The sequence below is a fragment of the Glycine max genome, chromosome 7, assembly GCF_000004515.6.
Source record: "Glycine max cultivar Williams 82 chromosome 7, Glycine_max_v4.0, whole genome shotgun sequence".
Taxonomy (NCBI): domain Eukaryota; kingdom Viridiplantae; phylum Streptophyta; class Magnoliopsida; order Fabales; family Fabaceae; genus Glycine; species Glycine max.
The window spans coordinates 41411273-41432227 of NC_038243.2; the positions used below are offsets into that span (position 1 = coordinate 41411273).

The 20955-nt window shown below is 31.2% G+C and overlaps 3 protein-coding genes across 3 annotated transcripts; 1 reads left to right on the top strand and 2 right to left on the bottom strand.

Moving 5' to 3' along the window:
* Positions 1-3907: 3907 nt before the first annotated feature.
* LOC100816514 (protein LATERAL ROOT PRIMORDIUM 1) lies at positions 3908-6171 on the top strand (the record flags this gene model as incomplete). The annotated part of the gene is made up of 2 exons (XM_026129133.2): positions 3908-4727; positions 5647-6171. Coding segments are annotated over 2 exons (1155 nt in total), but the record flags the coding sequence as incomplete, so codon positions are not given.
* A 12493-nt stretch (positions 6172-18664) lies between these two features.
* Positions 18665-19159, bottom strand: LOC102667618 (uncharacterized). Its single transcript, XM_006584368.1, has one exon. It carries the CDS (start codon positions 19157-19159, stop codon positions 18665-18667), a length of 495 nt encoding a protein of 164 aa, XP_006584431.1.
* Positions 19160-19300: 141 nt separating this feature from the next.
* LOC102667745 (uncharacterized) lies at positions 19301-20522 on the bottom strand. Its single transcript, XM_006584369.1, has 3 exons — positions 20281-20522; positions 19827-20129; positions 19301-19499 (listed from the first exon to the last, which is right to left on the bottom strand). Exons 1-3 carry the CDS (start codon positions 20520-20522, stop codon positions 19301-19303), a joined length of 744 nt encoding a protein of 247 aa, XP_006584432.1.
* Between the last annotated feature and the right edge of the window lie 433 nt (positions 20523-20955).

Genomic DNA, 20955 nt, shown 5'->3' on the forward strand with positions numbered 1-20955 from the left:
TTAGGTCAATTTTTTTCACACGCAAAAAGATGTAACTAGATTGAGATCTGTTCTAGCTAGGAGTAGCCAATATTCAGCATTTATACATCAAACTAAAATTTGAGAAATGTGTAAATTTTATTATTTTTTTTCGATACTAAATTTATTACACAATAAAAAGGGAAAAGAGGGAAACATTTTACTAAACTTGAGATTGAAATTGCAAGTGAGCACTAGTTTAAGTAACAATGAATTTAATTATATGTGGGAATTTAAATTCAGATTTTGAATAAGAAATAAACAAGAGAATTTTGTCTTCTTGAATTATATTAAGGTAAACTTGAGTTACTGAAATATAAAGTAATTTTAAATATTAAGATTCTCAAAATAGAAAAACTCTTCAAATACAAATTTATAGAACTGATGAGTGGTTTCGATATGTAGTTTTCGATTAATTACTTAAGTTTTTATTGATAAATATTAATTATTAATTTATTAATTTTTGTTATTGAATAATTCAAACCCATAATTTCTTCCTCCTTTATTATTTGAAAAACAAAAGATTTTTGTCAATATTTGTATCTAAAAGAGCATGTATACAGCGCTATTACATTTGAGAAAGAAAAAAAAATTATTACATACGTATAATTACGGGTCCTATTATGAAAATTTTAAAAATACTAGATAACGGATTAATAAATATAAAGTTATTAAAAATTATGAAAGATAACATATTGATAACATTAAGTGATAAAACTTTTTTAATTTTTTTCATTAATATTTAAAAAAAAATATCAATTAACATTTTAATATAACTAAATCAAATAGAATAGAATAGAGATGCAAATCAATTGTATAAATGTGAACAAAATAACAATATATTTTAAAATTAATCGTCATATTCAAAATGATGATTGGACAATCTATATAAACAAGAGAATACAGTGATATTGGTATAGGAAGTATTATCTAAGGAAAAGAGCGAAAGATATGGATGACACTAGAGATTATAGTCGTAGGCGAGTGCTACACTGCTACTATTCTACTCCCTTCCATTTCATAGGCCATAGGTTTAATATAATAATAACAATTAATAACCGTTAGAATAATATTAGTTCCATTTTTCTAAAACAAATAATTTCAGTCGTCACAGCTCATCATTTCACGCGCCGTACGCGAGCCTAATTTGCTGTAGAGTAAGGCTATATTTTCAAATAATTAACGGGATTAATAATGTATATATAAGGAGCATTTCTATAATGTTTTCCAAATAATTAATTAAGTGAGTAAGTGCATGATAAAAAAAAATAGGAGTGTCATGTCTAATACGAAAAAAATAGGAGTATTAATAAGGAAGTGGGAATGTAATTTATTCTTTGATTTATATATAAAAAATAAAGTAAAATTTGTTCTTGTTTAGTTAATAAAATAAAATAAAATTTGTTTCAAATAACATAAAGGCTTCGTATAAAAAGAACGTGATATAAATAAAAACATCTTTATTTATATCTACATAAATCTTTCGTCCATCCTTTAGACAGAACATGTTTTTATGTAGGATAAATATATGCACTTGTTCGTGATATTATACCATTGCAAACGGGGAAGGATTGTTCAATATCATATATTCATATTTTACTTCCATGTTCCATGCTTTCTATTGAAACAAACAAAGCGCAAAAATATAAATTCTTCTAAAATAAGTAAAAGTAAAATACCTACAAATTTGCATTTGTTTGAGTTAGTATTCTTAGAGATTACTAATGAATCATTGTTTATTTTACTAAAAATTAAATCAATGCAAAAATTACATTTTCATAAACTAATTATTATGAAAAGAAAAAAATCAATTAACAAAATAAAATATTTTCTTATATTTATAATCTTTAAAAATATTTTTCTAAAAAATTATTTCTATATTTGTTTTAGGAGTGCTAGACTACTAAAAACAGGTATTTTTTTTAAATCAGAAAATTAAAATTATATATTGATGTATAGGGCGCAAAGGTACCCAAACCATGTACAAGAGCTAAAAATACCACTGTTAAACCGAAAATATCAACAGTAGCAAGGCATAGTTACTGTAAATATAATATAACCGCCCCATTAACCAAAAAAGCCATCGCAAACCAAAAGGTCACCATTAAAAACAGGTATTGTAAAACACTCCTTCAATTTTAACACACACCTTACTATTACTATTAGTTAAAATTTATCATACAAAAACTATAAAATTTAAAAAGTCTCATCGAATAAAAGTAAAATCTAAAAAAAAAATATTTTTATTAACTTTTAATTAATACTGATAGAAAAGGGAGACCTTTTATAATACTAATATTAATACTATTGATATAATTTTTTTAACACATATTTTTTTATTAATTAAAATTTACAAAATTCAAAGAGAGAATTTTTTAATAAAAAGTAAGGCCTACTAAAATTGTTTATTTTACATAAGTTTTAACTACTAATAGATAATGTATTTAAAAGATATTTTTCGTGTTAAAAATACACTCAAAGGGTATTTATTTCACCGATTATATTTTTAATTCAAGAAATATTTTTTTATAAAAATATAACATGAAGATGTTATTTTTTAGTATTTTTAAAAAAATGTGTGATATATCTAACAATAATTATTTTATTATGTCATAAAAAATATAAAAATGAATATTTTTAATCTTATATTTTCATAAATAAATAAAATAATTCTTGAAGCAAATGGAGCATTTCTTAAGCATGAGTTTGATGAGCCTTATATTCGTTTTTGTGCGGTGGCAATTCACGCACGCGCCAATAGAAAAGGAAAGGGTGCCCTCTCCCACATGTAACGGGATGCTAGCTTAGCCTAGCTTCACTTCACCTTCATTCATGTGACTTTAGAAAGAGAGGGTCCATAACATTACAAAAACTATTCAACAAAAGTCTTTATGCACGCTTTAAATTTATGTGCACTCTACAACTCTACTTATGTCAATCATAGTGATAATTGGAGAGAGAGAGAGAACACACGGTGTGAGAGAAAGAAAGTTTTTGGTTAGGGAGGAACCCACCTACATTCTAGTTAGGGAGAAAGTGTGAGAGAGAAAGAAAGGGATCGGAAGAATGAAGCTCTAGTTTTCTCTGAGAGTAAGTGAAGAAAAACTCAAAATAGAAGATGTTTATCATGCTGATGGTGATGAGAGAGAAAGGGTCAGCAACAAGAACAGAAGAAAAGAGATTCATCACACTAATATAGGTCGTTATTGCTTTGCATTTTGCTCATTCATTCACTTATCACTGCTCACTGACCCTCTTTCTCTGCTCTATTCTGAACCATTCAGATTTCAGAACCCCATTTTTTTTCCTTTCTCTCTCTCTCTTGAACCCACCCTTTCCTTCCTTCATACCCCAGAGTGACAGTAGCAGAAGATAGATAAGCCAGAAGAAGCAGACACAAAAACACAAGTGCTAAAAATAAACCTTTCTCACTAAGAAGCTCAATCTTCTTTGCTTTCTCCCCTGATCCACTTGCAGAGACCCCACTTCAACTAACCCCACATAGATAGATAGGCTTCCCTTCCAAACTTTTCTCCACAGTTGGACAATCATGATCACCTTGTTAGTTGTCAACACACAAACAAACCCATACATGTGTTCTTGTAATTGTTAGTTATTAGCTTGTAGCATATTATATAACACATCACAAAATCATTTTTATGTTTATATATATTGTCTCAAACATTCAACGGGTAAATCAAATCAATCAAATTGATACAAAATTATTTCGTGTTTATATTTATGTATATATTATATATTCTATTTAACAATTTATGGGTGGATAAACTGATACAAAATTGTTTTAGTTTAATTTGTGTTACAAACTCTGAGAAAAAACTTATATTATGGTTATACAGATTGTACTTGATTGGAGCAGGATTGTCCATAAAAATACAAGCCTTCAGTTGTGGCTACTACAAGGTGGTTCCCTTCGGATTCCGGTGCCTTTGCGGACTGGTCGGCCCCTCCGTCTGCTGTCTCCGGCCGCGGCGACGATCTCTCCCTCGGCTTCAATGCTTCATCCGCCACCACACATGGTGGCGGTGCAGCCATGTGGCCGGGGGCATCCAGGTCATTTAACTACAACATGGCGCCTCACCACGACATCTTCGTGGTAGCGCCCGCTTCCTCTTTCCACCACCACCACGACCACAACGACGCCGTATTGTCCGATCCAAATAACGGTTCTAACAATTCGAACAACAATCCTGGAACTGCACTCGGTGTGAATGTTTTCCCTCTCCTAACCGCCACGCCATGCCTCGAGAGCGAGGGCATAATGGGAAACATCAGCCACCACCGTAACAGAATTCAGTTATGGGAAGATCACGAGTCTTCTCCACCGCAGCAGCAACAGGGTCACGTGGAGCGTGACACGTGTGGGGATGGGGGTTTGGGTGGGAGTGGGACTAACACGTGCCAGGACTGTGGGAACCAGGCGAAGAAGGACTGTAGTCACCGGAGGTGCAGGACGTGTTGCAAGAGTAGGGGTTTTGATTGCGCCACGCACGTGAAGAGCACGTGGGTGCCGGCGTCGCGGCGGAGGGAGAGGCAGCTCATGACGGTTGCGGCGGCCAGGTCCAGTGGGGACACTTCTGGTGCCAAGAAACCTAGGCTTGTTGCTTCCCAGACTACTTCGCATACTTCAACGTCTAATAATACTAATACCACTCCTCCGAGGAGTTTTGACACTGGTTCTAGCCACCAAGGTTTGTGTCTCTAATGTGTTCCAAATCTTATAGTCATAGTTACAAAATTGAGAAATTTTGTTCTACCTATTAAACTCTCCATTTTTTTTGTGTTAAAATTCATTCAATTGTTGACCTAAAAGACTACTATACAAAAATTCTTAGATTTTTCTAGCTACTATAACAGTTCTCCGCTGATTAAAAAAACAAAGCAAAAAAAAAAAAAAACTATAACAGTTATCATGAAAATTTTGTGGTTATCTTTCAATTCTAAAATATTGATGGAAAAGAAATAGAAAATTTTTCATAACAAAGATAGTGCAGAAGATTAACATGCTAAACAAAGATTCAAGTGTTTATCTTGATAAGAACTGAAGTTTTACTTTATTAATCTATCTTTAATGCAAATTTTGCTACAGTGATCTTTCTAAGTGAAATTAAATTCTTATTATACCGAGAGAAAATATGTAAGTACCAAAGAATTTGTAGGTTCATCCTAACATGTACGGAATGTTTATGAGCTATTCTTGCCTGAATGTTCTAGTATTGTTTGTGTGTTCTAAATTGATATTAAAGTTTTTCGATGGTTTATAAATATTTTGTGTTTATCTTTTTAGATATTCATAAGTTTTGTGTGTAAAATTTAGTGCGAGAATCTCTATTTTCTGCTAATTAATATCGGATAGTTTTGAAATACTTTGGGAAGTAATAGTTTAATTTTAGAAATTAACATGATAGTTTTTTTTTATAAGAAAATTATTTCTTTAAAATAAGATAACTCATATGTACATTTAGTTTACGAGCAATGATTTTATTATGGTAATCTATAATTAGAGTTGTTGTTATTATAAGTTCATTAATGTTGATGCTTTTGGTGGGTTAATTGGGATTTTGAAGGGTTTGTGTGGGAATTGAGTAGGGTTTGTTCAATTGTGTGCAGATGTGGGTTTCAAGGAGTCACTACCTTGCCAAGTGCGTGCACCGGCGGTGTTCAAGTGTGTTCGTGTAACAGCAGTGGATGATGGTGGGGAAGATGAGTATGCTTATCAAGCAGTTGTGAAGATTGGTGGCCATGTGTTCAAAGGGTTTCTCTATGATCAAGGGGTTGAGGACAAAGAAGGGTATCCTAATTTATCAGAATTGCATTTGGGTGGTGGAAATGGGGTTTCCTCTTCATCTCCAATGGTGGATCCTTCTCATGATGTCTATGCAGCTTCAGGTGGTGGGTTACTTCTTGGAGGTTCATCAAACTATGGTAATCATCCAATAAATTAAAAACCATTCTTTCCAAGTGCAACATAGATGATGATGATGGGCTTGGAAAGCCTGACTTATTAATTATTGTAGGGTAATTTTTCTAATTTTGCCAAATATTGGGGGTTGGGGGTGGGGGTATAGATTAATTAATATTAATATTCTTCTGAGTTTGTATCTTATCTTATAACCATATGTCACTCTGCATTTTTCACGTCCTCGGTTTTTGTTCCTTTTAGTCCAATTTTTCTTTCGTCGTTGACTCATTTGCATGACTAGATCGGTGGATTACAGAGGAGCCAAAACATGTCAAGAGAATAGTTTATATGTACCAAATTAATTATCTGAGAATTGAAAAACAAATCTGAAAAGAATCTTGCTATGTTTACTGTTCAAAATACGATTTAATTAATTACGAGTATTATTTTTTGTAAACAATTTCCATTCAAGAGATAGAAATAAGAGAAAAAATAAAGTATGAAATGAGTGGTAAAAATAATGGATAGGTAGAAAATATTATAAGAATAATAGTACTATTAGTCTTTAATTATATTATTATTGTGTTGCATTTTCGAAGCTATTGGTTGCCGTATTGCATTTTTCTTCTGCCCCTATATTATTCCCTTGGTTTAAAATTTTCAAAAGGTGAAATCTACTCTACAATGCAAACCCCACAACGTAAAACCCAAAAATCTATGGTGTTTATCATTTTGATGAAGGTGAATATATATATATATATATATATTGACACCTCTAGTATCATGTATAATGTTAGTTTGCTTGGGTTTAGTATAGGTTAGAAATAAATGTGCCTCATTATCGTGCAGCTTTAGACTTTGGCATGAGAAGTTGAAGTAGTTGAAACGTCACTGTCGTTTATGTGGCTGTCCTTGTCACCTTAACAATCTCCCTGATGCGTAAACAAGCTGCTAATATATTTTTTTTTTTCTGTATTCATCAAGGCATGATGTACTCTCATTTTCCCTTTTGTTCTTGTCTGCAATTTCAGACCCTCGCCAATGCCCAGCCATTGATTCTCATCTAACATTATTGGGGTGGTGACTGTTCCCCCTGTTGTGTCCCTTTCTCAGGCCTCCAATAAGCTGTTTAATTTTTTTTCTCAATATATATTTATATTGAAAATGACTTTTTTTATATAAGGATGAAACAGATAAATTTAAGTTATATTTATATATATGGATAATTAAAATTTATAGTTACATAATTACTTTTGAGTTATGTAATGTTTAGATATACTCACATGATTTGTTTATTTTAATCTTGATCATCTATATATCATCTAATAGATAGTTTTTTCACTCATTTAAAAAAAATTATATACATCTCATATATATATATATATATATATATATATATATATATATATATATATATATATATATATATATATATATATATATATATATATATATATATATATATATATATATATATATATATATATATATATATATATATATATATATATATATATATATATATATATATATATATATAATATTTTTATCAAGTAATATAGTACTCCGTATCTTTCATAATATCTTTCTATTACCTCTTTTAATATTTTATAAAGTAAATGGTAAATGAAATGGTAAATACATTTTAATATTTTGGAAACACAAAAATATTTAATAGTTTTTTTTTTAATATCTATAAAAATTATAAGATTTAGAATTACTATTATTCTTAATTGTGAAAATAGAAAATGAGATAAGAAATAGTGATACGTGATTTTATTTCAACGTTGTTCTGGTCTCATTTTTCAATGTTATTGTCTAATTGTGTAAATCAAGGCTTATTAATGCATCTGTTGCTCCGTTTTGGTCTTCCATGATGCTTTACTTTAACCAGCAATTTCTGCAGACCTTATAAATTTCTTGCATTGACGTTGATTTCACATTGCCTTTGCATTGAAAGTATTATATTATTTGATAAGCAAGAACCATTTACGATATTTAAATTGGCATTTCTTTTTGTTAATTACCAGAATATTTGTTAGGGGGTGAATTGCCTTCTCAGCTTTAGCTATTATATACTGAGAAGCTGCATGTGTATCACTTGTTTTTTGTGGCCAGAATCTTATTAGCCGCTATTTCTGACCAATGATAAAAGTACAAATTAATGAAGTTGTGTGTATACATTGCATGTATTGATTATCTTTGCACATGCTGCTCCCTCTTTGTTGTCCTAACATATTTTACATTTTGGTGGAGTTTGCCATGTGCATTGGATTATCATTTATCTAATCTTTCAGAAAAAATAAAGTAAAATTTGTTTTGTCCTATGGATTTTGGTACGGTGTTCTATTAATGTGAAACTCGTCAAGTTTATAACCATAATTATTAAACTCTTGAGTTAACTCGCTAACTTTTACGAGTTTATGAGTCTATTTGTTCTTTGCGAGTTGATTCTTGGGTAAACTCTTTTTTCAGTAGACTCTGGATAAATTTTATAAACTTTAAGTAAACTCAGTAAGTTCTTGAGTTTACAATCGAGTCAACGAGTTAGCAAGTTAAAAAAATTATATCAAAATGTAAGTAACTTTTTATTGTTTTTTGTGTTTAGCATTCAACATACCTTCATTTAGCGTGTTATTCTCAAATACAAAATTTTCACCTTTAATAATATCAAACTCTTTCTTTAATAACATCAAATTCTCAATGAGAATGATCTACCATTATTATAACCTCTACAAGTTATTGTCTAGTAGTTATGTATTATTATTAGACTTGATTATTTAAATATTTTGAATTTTATGATTTACTATTTTGTTTTATTATATTGTTGAAATATTTAATTAGTATGTTATTTATAGATATTTTATTGTTATTTTTATATGAAATAAATTCTTATAAGTCTACGAGTTGAGTTTACGAGTCGAGTCTATAAAACTATCATGTCTATATAAACTCTCAAGTTTGATAGCTTTGTTTACAACTTCATCAAGCATGCTTGGAATTATTATTTAACATCAAAATGGGTTTGTGTTATAAGTATCAAACCACTTTCAATTATGTCCTTACTATTCCTTCTCTTTGTGATATATTTTCTTTGTCGGTATGATCTTCATGAACTGTCCTACACAACCTATCTTGTCAAGGAAAACATTAACAATCCCTGGTTTTGTCTTTTCATTGATAAACCGTGAATTTACCTATATTTATATGGTCTATGCCATTTTCTTTTATCAAATCCGTACAAGGGTTATTTTAGGAATTTTGAGAATTTATTTGTCCCAGGGTTTGCATTATTTGTCATGTTGATGTTTGGAACATTGATTTGTTTGGTACCAACTAATTGTTTTGCCACACATGGGATTCAGGAGGAGTATATGCAAAACTTTGATACTTTCAATACCTTAGTTTGTTCTCTTATCATCTGTGAATGATTCTGTTATAAGTTTTGAGTATATTTAAATTTCTGTGTGGAGGCCCCTACCCTTCTCTCTTTATATTTGGGCATATCAATCATATCTATCATTAGATACTGGCATCACATGGTTGACGTAATAATGGTATTGGAACACACAGTTACATGTCTGCATTTGGTAAGCATAATTCACTTGAACTGTTCAGACTAAAGTACACATGAATTTTGGGATCTGCTTGATTAGTAATGTTCTTCAGTCAAATTATTAAATTGGTTTTTTTTTTCCGGTAAATAGTATTTGTTAATATTGTTAGTTTTTATTGAAAGAGGATTTGAATTCATCTTTTTTTTTTATCACTAAACCAATCTTATATCTTCATAAATTATTAAATTATAAAATAAATAAATTAATAAAATGGTTATTCTTGGCAGTTATGCTTTTGTGTAAGTTATGTTTGAGTTTGTTCTTAAATTGCATGCATTTTTTGTGTTAACTCTCAAACTTTAACTAACATCCATTCTAACAAATGACTCCCTGTATTTTATTGTAATTTTGCAATTATATAATATGTAGATTTAATTAAATATCTTTTTAGTCTTTTACAATTTAGTATGTTTTTGTTTTTCGTACTTGTAAAATTATTTTTTTATTTTTAATCTTTGCCAATCATGTTTATTTTATTTTAGTCCTTAAAGCACTTTAGATAGTGCTTTAAATAATGAAGAAAGCATTTTGTAAAGTGTTATGAGAATAAAAATAAAACAAACATAATTTGTAAGGATTAAAAATAAAATAAAATAATTATAAGGACAAGAAATAAAAACACTCTAAAAAGATGTTTAAACCTAATATATATGTAGAGAAAATATTTTTGTTGGTATTTCTATTACAAAATGATGATAACTAATGTTTCTCTTTTTATATTGTGTGCCTTGTTAATTGCTTGGTTTTGTATGTTATATGTGATTGTAATTATTGGATATGGATATATAATTGCTACTTCTTCCCATATTGAATTCTGTTTCACTAATGTGTTTTTTTTTTCCTTGAATGTCTTTTTTAATCTCAAATACTACTTTGTTGACACCAAAATTCTCCTTTTTTGACCTTTATAATTGTTATATTTCTGTATATGCCTGTACTATTCACAATTAGTTTCTCTCGTCTTCATTACAAGAAAAATTATTAAATAGTCCAAAATTATTATATATCTATGTACTCCACCAATATTTACATAATATATTCATATTTTATATTACGAGAAATATATAATAATAGTTGATCATGTGTTTTTGAAGATTAATGTAGATTATAACAATTTCCAACCACCTAATAGTTTCTCTAACCGCAAACCCAAATTTCGATTAAGGAATAGGTTAATGTAATTTGATTTTTTAGCCTTAATTGCGACTGCATGCTACTATCCCGTGCATCTGCTATGTTTGTACAACTCGTGAGTTTTCCGGTCTCTTTTCTTTACCTTTGCAAACTATTGCCTAGGGGATAGAAGTTCACGTGAAATATTGCCTAGGGGGATACAACTCGTGGTTTTTTTCCCCCGGTAAATAGTAGTTTGTATAATTTCGTTGTTTCGCTCCCTCTCAAAACCCTTTGATCAATTGTTGAAGATTAATATAAGAAATTTCTTTTTATTTCAGTAATTTTTGTAAACATTTTCGTCATTCTTTGCTGTATATTTGAATCACTAGAAAAAAAAATTGCTCTTCATGAGATTGGGTGAATTAGTTTGATGGTTAAATAATTATTTTCATTCCTAAATATATATAACGTTGATAAATTTATCTTTGAAAAAATGAAAATTTTAATTTAATTTTTAAAAGTATAAAAAGTGTGACAAATTTATATATCTGTTAACTTTCATTAATTATCGTTAATAAAAGAGTATACATGACACTCATGAATGAAAATATCACAAAAATGATTATCGAATATTTATATCTTTTGTCCCATATTGACATTTGGGGTTTCTAGTGTTCCTTGGGTTTTTTATTTTTTTACTTTTTCAAACAAAAAAATATATTGACATTTAGTTCAAAATGAATTGAGCTAAACTAATTAATGACAAATAACTTAAGTATTTAATAAAAAATTATATTAGGTTTTATTACTAAATTACTTCTAAAATAAAAATATTAAAAAACGAATCATATATGCCACTTCAAAATCAATATTTTCATACAAAAGTTAATTTTTCAAACGTTTACTTTAATTTCCTTGAATCATAATATTTTTCTTTAAATTAAATAATAAGTTTATTCAGACTCTAATGAAATTCAGTTTTCTAATCAATCAATCTGAATAAGACTGGTTAAGTCCAATTACAATTATTCTCTTGTTTAAAATGAATTATATTTTAATCTAGTTTTATAGCTGCATATATTTATATATATTATATTATAGCGGTACGTTTCCAACTCGAGTCGTTTTACACTACTATTTTTGGTATCATGCTAGCTATAACTGTTTTAAAAAATGTTATGTATAGTTCGTGAAATTTTTGACAAAAATTCTGGTCATAGCATAACTGTGAACATACATGTAAATTGTGATGCCGCTTTCATACCCTTTCACGGTGATGTTAGTTAGAATAAAATAAGTAATTGATGCAATATGCTGAGTTGTTTTAAGTAAAAGAATTGTAAATAAAAATGGTTATTGTTCAAATATAGCATAAAGCGACCCTGGAATAATTTCGTAACAAAGGAGATGCCTATAACGCCTATGTAGATTTTTTGTTGAGTAGGGTTAGGAACATGTCAATTTGATACCAAATTTGACTTCAAAAATTCCCAGTCTCGCTTTCTTGTTTGTGGCCGTTGTCATGGTTCAAGCCATTATGTTGCTTGATAAAGATCAGTATACTTATGTATATTTGCTACATATTACTGGACAAACTGTACCAAGAAAGCAATATGTAGTTTTCGAATTGAAAAAACGTATAGCTAATCGACTATAGTACGTGTAATTTTATTTAAATAAATTAGAATGAAATTTAGATGTAATTCTTTAAGCTATTTTGGTATTATTTTCTAAACAGAATTAGAATTTTATTTAATAATTCACATCATAAAGTTTGTAATATATAGTTGGTTCTAAAACAAAACTCTTATTCTTAAAACACTTAACAACTTTATTAATTTGGATGTAATCCGTCCATATAATCGTTGACCTACAAAATCTCCACAAGTATATATAATGCCTGTTTTTCTATTGCGTTTAACATCTATACATTGGAAGGTGAAGAAAGATGGTCACCTGAGCTAGCTGGGTGGTTTTGATTCATAATTTCATAGTTCATATGATACGTTATGAAATAAATTGCTTGCATTTCCTAAGCAAAAGTTCCCAGCTTGCACTAATCATTGTGGGTATTTGTTCCATTTCACAATATGCTTTCGATCACATCGAAAATGAAAAGAAAACTATTTCCAATGCAATAATTTTTCTCAATGGAGGGGTTCTAATCACTTGGTAATTCGGGCATAAATTCCATAAATGGTAAGCAAGGAGCCAAGGACTACCAAAACCTACAGTAATATAATGGACACCTAAACCCTAGGTAGTACTATATGGAATTAAATGTCATTAGAAAGGTTCACATGGCATCTCCTCCAACTTGTTTACAAAAGAAAGGTGTAAAGCTTCCGAGCTATGATAACGGGGGATTTATATATACATAAAATAAGCATATCATTTTTATATGAAAAGTGTAGTACTGAAAAATTCTTCTAAAATATTAACATAATATTTACTTTTAATAGAAATGGTAATGTGGGCTAATTGAATGGGGTTTGTACTGTCAGCAGTGTAAAAGTAGTTTTTAATGAAAGTAGTGGGGGAGTAAACATGTGCAACGACAGAGCATGATAGAAAAATTAAATGTTTGATGATGGCATATGATTGAAAGAGAAGACAATGTCTCCTTAATTACTTTGGGAAAAGAATTTTTATTTAAAGGTAATAAGATAATTGCTATTAGGGATGATAATGGATATGATCTAGGGAGGATTTTATAGTTTGTGTTTTCATACTTATATTTAAAAATAATATTCGTACCTGATTTTTTTTATCAGTGTAAGTAACAATTTTAATTTTAATTTTCGTTTATGCACCTGTTGAGTATCTATATACCCATATCAACACTTGTAACCTACATTGTACTTATGTATAAGATTAATAATAATAAATCAATAAAAATTAATTAAAATAATTACTATAATTATAATAAAAAATTATTATTAAATAATTCAAATAAAATATTAAAAGTATACACTTATAATATTAAAAATAAGTAATTAAACATAACATTGATTCTTTCAACCTCCGGTTACAATTAAACAAATCTAACATAACAATTATTAAAAATTAATGTTTTAATGATTTAACAAAAAATCCAATTAAAGATTTAAAATTTTTCGCTCTCTAATAATCATCCAACATAATCATTTATGTTTTTTCATTCTCTGACATTGATTTTTTTTAAAGACAAATATGTATAATATATAAAAGGACTGTACATAGGAGCTGTACCAGTAGTACAGATGAAGCAAAACCTAATAGCCCTTCAAAACAAAAAGCCATTGAAGCGGCTAGTATGAACACAAAGTTATAAACAAGCCAATGGGGAAGTACACCAAGATGAGAAGAAGAAACCCAGTTTACTCCATGATTTATATACCACCCATTGCCATGATAAGGTTTTGATGAAAGTCAAAACCTCCAAATTAAAACATCTGCATTCCCATTCTGAAGATAATATTGTTTCGCATATGCCAGATAACATGTTATGTGCCAAAACATGAACTTAAACCTCCGATTCTTTTTCCCTCTAACACAAGAGCCCAGTTGGCTATAATGATGACTCTCATCTTGCGGTATAGCTGATACGCAAAAATACATTGGAAAAAAAAAAGATGATTATAATCTTCAGCCATTTCTCTACACAAAACGCAGGAAGTCTCCACATCTGGTATATCTAAACACCTCATTTCTGCAATTGTACACAAGTTGGTAATCTATCCAACACGAGTCTCCAAGAAAAGACTAATACCTTAGAGGGAATATGGCATTTCCAAAAGTGTCTACCCAAGAACAAAACAGATTGTTGAGAAAGATTGTTGGCCCGTGCATCAATCTGAAATTTATAAGCTGAAGAGACGAGTCTATTAACAAACTCTTGTGGTCTTCAATAGGTCTTCAACCCCATCCGTAAGTCTTACTTGGGCTAGCAAACTCTTCAAATTCTCCAATAAGTCTATTAACAAACAAACAGAGGTCTTCCCCACCTCCAATCCAAGAATAAACCATCAACAGATTGTACTACCATGGTTGCTACCGATACATCTTTATCTTATGATACTTGAAATAATCTTGGAAATGCTTCTTTGCGGCTACTGTTAGAGATTAGAGACTTAGAGTATTAGTTATAAACCAATAATATTTTTCATAAAAAATTATATATATATATATATATATATATATATATATATATATATATATATATATATATGAGATGACTATTGTGAGAATGAGAAATAACATTGTTAACCGGTAGATTAGCATAAATGTTTGAGATTAAAAAATCTAAATTAAACACTCAGGTGACCTCTTTTCTTTCCCTTCTGAAATTCTCCAAACTTTTGTTGCATTGAACGAGGTGCTTATGAGTGAGGGGACTGTGGCCTCATAGCTACCTGACGTGTGCCTTCACTTCTTTTGGAGAGGAATTGTTGCCATTGTTATTGTTATCTTGGGGTAGCGGAGAGGAATTGAGTTGATCAATGTGGAGGTAAAGGGAGAGTAAGTCTTCGTCGGTGTGGATGAGGTCAATGTCAAAGGTGATATCGTCAGGTAGGGTTAGAATCTAGGAATGACACATTTATGGCCTTTGTTTTTGTCAGGAATAATTTTGGGCATTCTGTTGATGTCGTGGCTGAAGATGCCGAGATCTGATGAGGATAGTTCTAATTTGACGTAGTGGGAAGAAGAGAAAGGAGGGGATTTGTGGTCCCTATCCATTGCCACCAAATCTGAAGGACCTATACAATACAAATAAAATCAAAATTCAATTATACACTACTACAAAAATAGGATTTATAGGATTTAACATTGTCAAGTTAACGTCGGTTTTGACGAAAATCAATGTTACAAAATGCACAATGACATTTTTGTATATAAAATGTCATCGTTAACATCGGTTTTCAAAAAACAGATGTTGAAATGAGAATATTAACATTGGTTTTTTAAAAAATTGATGTTGTGTGTGCTCAGTCATCATCGGTTTTTAAAAAAGTAACATTGAGTTTTCGATAATAACCCTCTCTGTCTCTCAAGCTCTTGAATTTCTTAACCCTTTCTCTCGAAAAACCCCCGTGCCTTGATAATGACTGTCAAATCGATTCAAAACAAATAAAACTGAGAAATTCTATAGTACATGATTGACCTAGGTCGACTCAGAGATATTGTTCAATTTGGTTCCTACTTTAATTCCCTTATAAACAGTAGGGGAATTTCAATGAATAATTTGTAGGCAATGTAAAGAAATGCGAAATCACAAAAACAGAAATGAAGAAACAGAATAGAAATGGAAGAATAGAATAGAATAAAAATAGAATACAAATCAAATTTAATAGCATTAATCCAATTCACCAAACCAATGCAAACAAATTATCATAGTTCTTTAGAGAATGATCATGTTTTAAAAGTTTAATCAATGTCATTAGAGTTAGTTTAATTGAATTAATCCCTAAATTCATTAAAATCGCAAATTAGGTTGGAATATCATTCAAACAATCTGTGATTAAATTTCGCAATTAGGAAAGGAATCCTTAACCTAATCCATTTTCAATCCTAAGCATATTCATAATCATGAAAATTGAAAATCAGATTGAAGAAATGAACATTCACATAGAATAGAAAAATTAAACCAGAACTCAAATTCAGCCTTACTTGGAGTGGATCCTTGGATTGATTGAGTGTTTAGCCTTCCATGATCATCACCAATGGAAGAGTCACAAAATTTGTGCAAGAAAAAAAAAAGAACAGAAGTGAAAAGGGGAAGAAGAATGAAGAACAATTGAGAGAAAAGAGTTTTCCTAAAGCTTACTCAACAAGTAACTAAATCTGTTTTTGGTACAAAATGAAGTAACTAACTAACTAACTTCCACACACACACACACACACACATAGTTACTACTCAGAAGGAAGATATGAGCCTTGATTAGGTCCATCTAATCAACCTAATTAAACTAATTACACAAAGTAAAGCCCAAATTTGTAACTCAATTATTCAAGTGCAGAGGTTCGACTTCCAAGCCCAATTTGACCCTCGAAATGGCAGAATTGGTCCAAGCTTATTCGTGACAAAATTGAAGATCATTTTCTTAGCTTTCCAAGGACTACTTACAGGCTCTACACAAGACAGATATGTCAAGTAAGCACAAAAATCCAAAAAAAGTCACAATTATCAATTGAGCTCAATCATTTGCCTAAGATCAAAACCGAATTAAGGTGGGAAAATAGGAGTCAAAGAGAGGTCAAATAAACTTAGAAGAATAGAAAAATACTAAACTACAAATGCTCAATCAAATTCCCCACACTTTATCTTTTGCACTCCTGAGTTAAATTAAAAGAAAGACTAAGAAAAAGAAATAAAAAAAAAACCACAACTGAAAGAAGGTATGAACAAGACACACATATTTTTCAATGGATCCTAACAATGCACAAAAATGAGAGACATGGAAAATGGAAGAATGGCCTTAAGGTAACAAGCAATCCATGAACACATGATCACAACATGAAAAATGGACAAGTAGTCAAGTCAAAATTAAGAATGTACCATGGCGATAGAAATCTCTCAAAGAACAACACTCAACCTTACCAAATGTGTATGGGTTTGTGTTTACACTCAAGCACCACATGTAACTAGCACATCCAAATTTTGACAAGATTCTAATCCATTCAACTTGAAATACACATGCATCAAAAGATCAAAAAGACTTTTATTGGTTTGTAATGTATGGCTTAGGTAAGAGTGGATATGAGAAGGAGATTTAAAAAGAGGGGCAGTGGGAAGTAAGTCAACAAGTAAAAAGAGGGTTAGAAACAAAGAAACAAAGTGGAGAACAAAAAAATTAAAATAATAAGAAGTTACAAGAATGAAAATGAACCACAACACATTTTTTCCATTTCTTTTCTTCTTCTTTTCTTTGTTTGTACAATTTTTTTCTTTTTGAACCTTTTATTTTTATACTCCCATTTTTTATCTTTTATTTTATTATTATTTTTTCTTTTTTTTTCAACAAGTCACGAGAAAATGAAATGACAAAAACAAAGGAACTTTCATAAAACAAAGTACAAATCCCCCACACATGTTTGAAACCCACTCCCAAAACAATTCCAAGGTCCCTTTTCTGCCTAAAGTTTAGAACAACATGGTTTTCCACTTTTTGGCTTGTAATGAGCTACAAAATGAAAAAAGGAGTTAAAGGCTCAAAGAGGGTGACAATGGATATCAATGCAAGGTAGGCTTATTTGGCTAGTGGCTAAAAGAAAGAAGGCCTAAATCATCTCAATCAATGCATGTGCAACAAGGAATGACAAAAGAGGCAAGACAAAACATAGAGTAATCTAGCACAAGCGTACTTATCACTTTCACAATTGTTCACATCAAGCATGAATGAAATAATGCAACAATGGTTCACATCAAGCATAAAACCTATATCACACATGATCCACCTCAAATTTTTTCAAGCCTACTTATCACTTTCACAATTGCAACAATGGTTCACATCAAGCATAAAACCTCTCAACTAAAAAATGGTACGTCTCTCACAATTAATACAAGTTACAAATCCAATGAAAAACATGAAAAAGTTCCTAAATTCAACAAAAACTTTAGCAAAAAACAACTACAAAATCTTTATTTTTTTCTATATGTAAAAACAATAAAACAACAAAACATAACACGTACAGTAAAACATAAAACCTAAAATAGAAAACAACAACAAAAAAACAAAACAACATACAGATATAGAAAAACAAACAAAAAAGAATATAACTAAATAGAAACATAAAATAGATACAAACACAAAAATTGAAACAAAATACGGAAACAGAAACAATAAAAACAGAAAATAGAAAACATAAAATAGAAAAACAGAAAACAGACAGATTTTTTCTAAACCCTCCCCTACACTTGAAATGCTCATTGTCCTCAATGTGAGCATGTAATGAAATACAAACAAAGAGACAACATATAAAAGAAAAAGAAAAGAAACTCCTCAAGTGTAATTCAAGGCACATCATCACATAAAACTGGCAAGACCAAAGAGAGGTCCACCATAAATTGCTCCTCCACTTGGGGGCTCTCATGAAAAAGCTTGAGTTGATGACCGCTCACTTTGAAGAATTTTCTGGTAACTTCATTTTTAATCTCAATTGCACCACGGGGAAAAACATTAGTAATAACAAAAGGTCCATTCCATCTAGATCGAAGTTTATAGGAAATAAGCTTGAGGCGAGAGTTAAACAAGAGCACTTTTTGATCAATATGGAACTCCTTCCTAGGAATCCTAGAGTCATGAAACCTCTCCACTTTCTCCTTGTAGATCTTGGAGTTCTCATAGGCTTCTAAACGGATCTCTTCAAGTTCATGCAATTGAAGCTTCCTTTCCATACCTGCTTCATTAAATGCCATGTTACAACCCTTCACCTCCCAATAAGCATGGTGTTCAATCTCCACTGAAAGGTGGCATGCCTTACCAAAAACCACCCTATAGGGAGACATCCCAGAAGGTGTTCGGTAAGCGATCCTATGGGCCCATAGAGCATCCTCAAGTAGCTCGTTCCAATCCTTCCTGTTTGGTTGTACTACCTTCTACAACACTTGCTTGGTCTCTCTATTAAAAACTTTCATTTGCCTATTAGTTTAGGGATGAAAAGCCGTAGCAATTCTATGCACAACCCCATACTTTTGGAGCAAGCATTCCAATGACCTGTTACAGAAGTGGCTCCCCTGGTCACTAATAATGGCTCTAGGCATACCAAACCTGCCAAAAATGTTAAATCTCACATGATCCATAAGAACTTTAGAATCTTTAGTTCTGGTGGCTTTAGCTTCAACCCACCTGGAAACATAATAAAAAACAAGTAAGATATATGAAAAATCACGAGAAATAGGAAAAGGACCTATCAAATCAATACCCCAAACATAAAAAATCTCACAGAAAATAATGGGCTTTTGGGGCATCTCAGGACTATGTGTAATGGTCCCTCTCGCTCTCTAACATTGCTCACAGGTGGTGGAAAAATGATGAGCATCTCTAAAAATGGTGGGCCAATACAACCCACAGTCTAAGATCCTCCTAACGGTCATCTGAGGACAAAAATGATCGTAAGTAGGTGTGCCATGACAAAATTAAAGAATAAATTGAATCTCGTGATCAAGCACACACCTGCGGATCACTTGGTCACTTCCAAACCTCCACAAGTAAGGATCATCCCCCACATAGTATTTGGCATCACTCTTAAGTTTATCTATTTCAGACCTAGATGCATGCGGTGGGAGAATAGATTCAATAATGAAATTCACAATGTCAGCAAACCAAGGTGTGACATGTGATGAATGCAATTGCATCAAATGCTCATCGGGGAAGTTACCCCTAATAAGGATGGAATCAATAGGTCCCTCAATCTTGCTCAAATGAGCAGCCACCACGTTTTCTACACCACTCATCTCTGATCTCAATATCGAACTCCTGAAGAAGAAGCATCCACTTGATCAATCTGGGTTTAGCATCATGCTTCTTAAACAGGTAGCTCAAGGCTGCATGGTCATTATAGACAGTAATATGGCAGCAAAGAAAATAAGATTTGAATTTATCTAATGCAAAAGAAATAGCTAAAAACTCATTTTCGGTGGTGGTGTAGTTGACATGGGCTGCATCCAGAGTGTGTGAGGCGTAAGCAATGACATGTGATAGTCTATCAACTCTTTGCGACAAAACAACCCCAAGTGCATAATCGGAGGCATCACACATGAGTTCAAATGAAAGCTCCCAATCTGATGGCTGCATGATGGGAGAGGTGGTAAGCCTCCTCCTCAGCTCCTTAAATGCCTTTCTACAAGGCTGGTCAAGCACAAAATACATGTCCTTACTAAGAAGCTTGGACAATGGCAGGGCAATGTTGCTAAAATCTTGGATGAATCTCTTGTAAAAACATGTATGTCCAAGAAAAGAACATACTTCCTACATAGAAGTGGGGTAAGGAAGAGAAGTAATAACATCGATCTTGGCCTTATCGACCTTAATACCTCTATTTGAGAGCAAATGCCCTAAGACTGTACCTTCATGGACCATAAAATGACATTTTTCAAAGTTAAGAACAAGGTTAGTCTTGATGCATCAATCAAGAACTCTAGAAAGGCTATCCAAACATGCATCAAAGAAAGAACAATAAACACTGAAATCATCAACAAACACCTCTATGCAACTTTCTAATAAATCAGAAAAGATACTCACCATGTACCTTTGGAAGGTGTCAGGAGCATTGCATAGGCCAAAAGACATCCTGGTGTAGGCA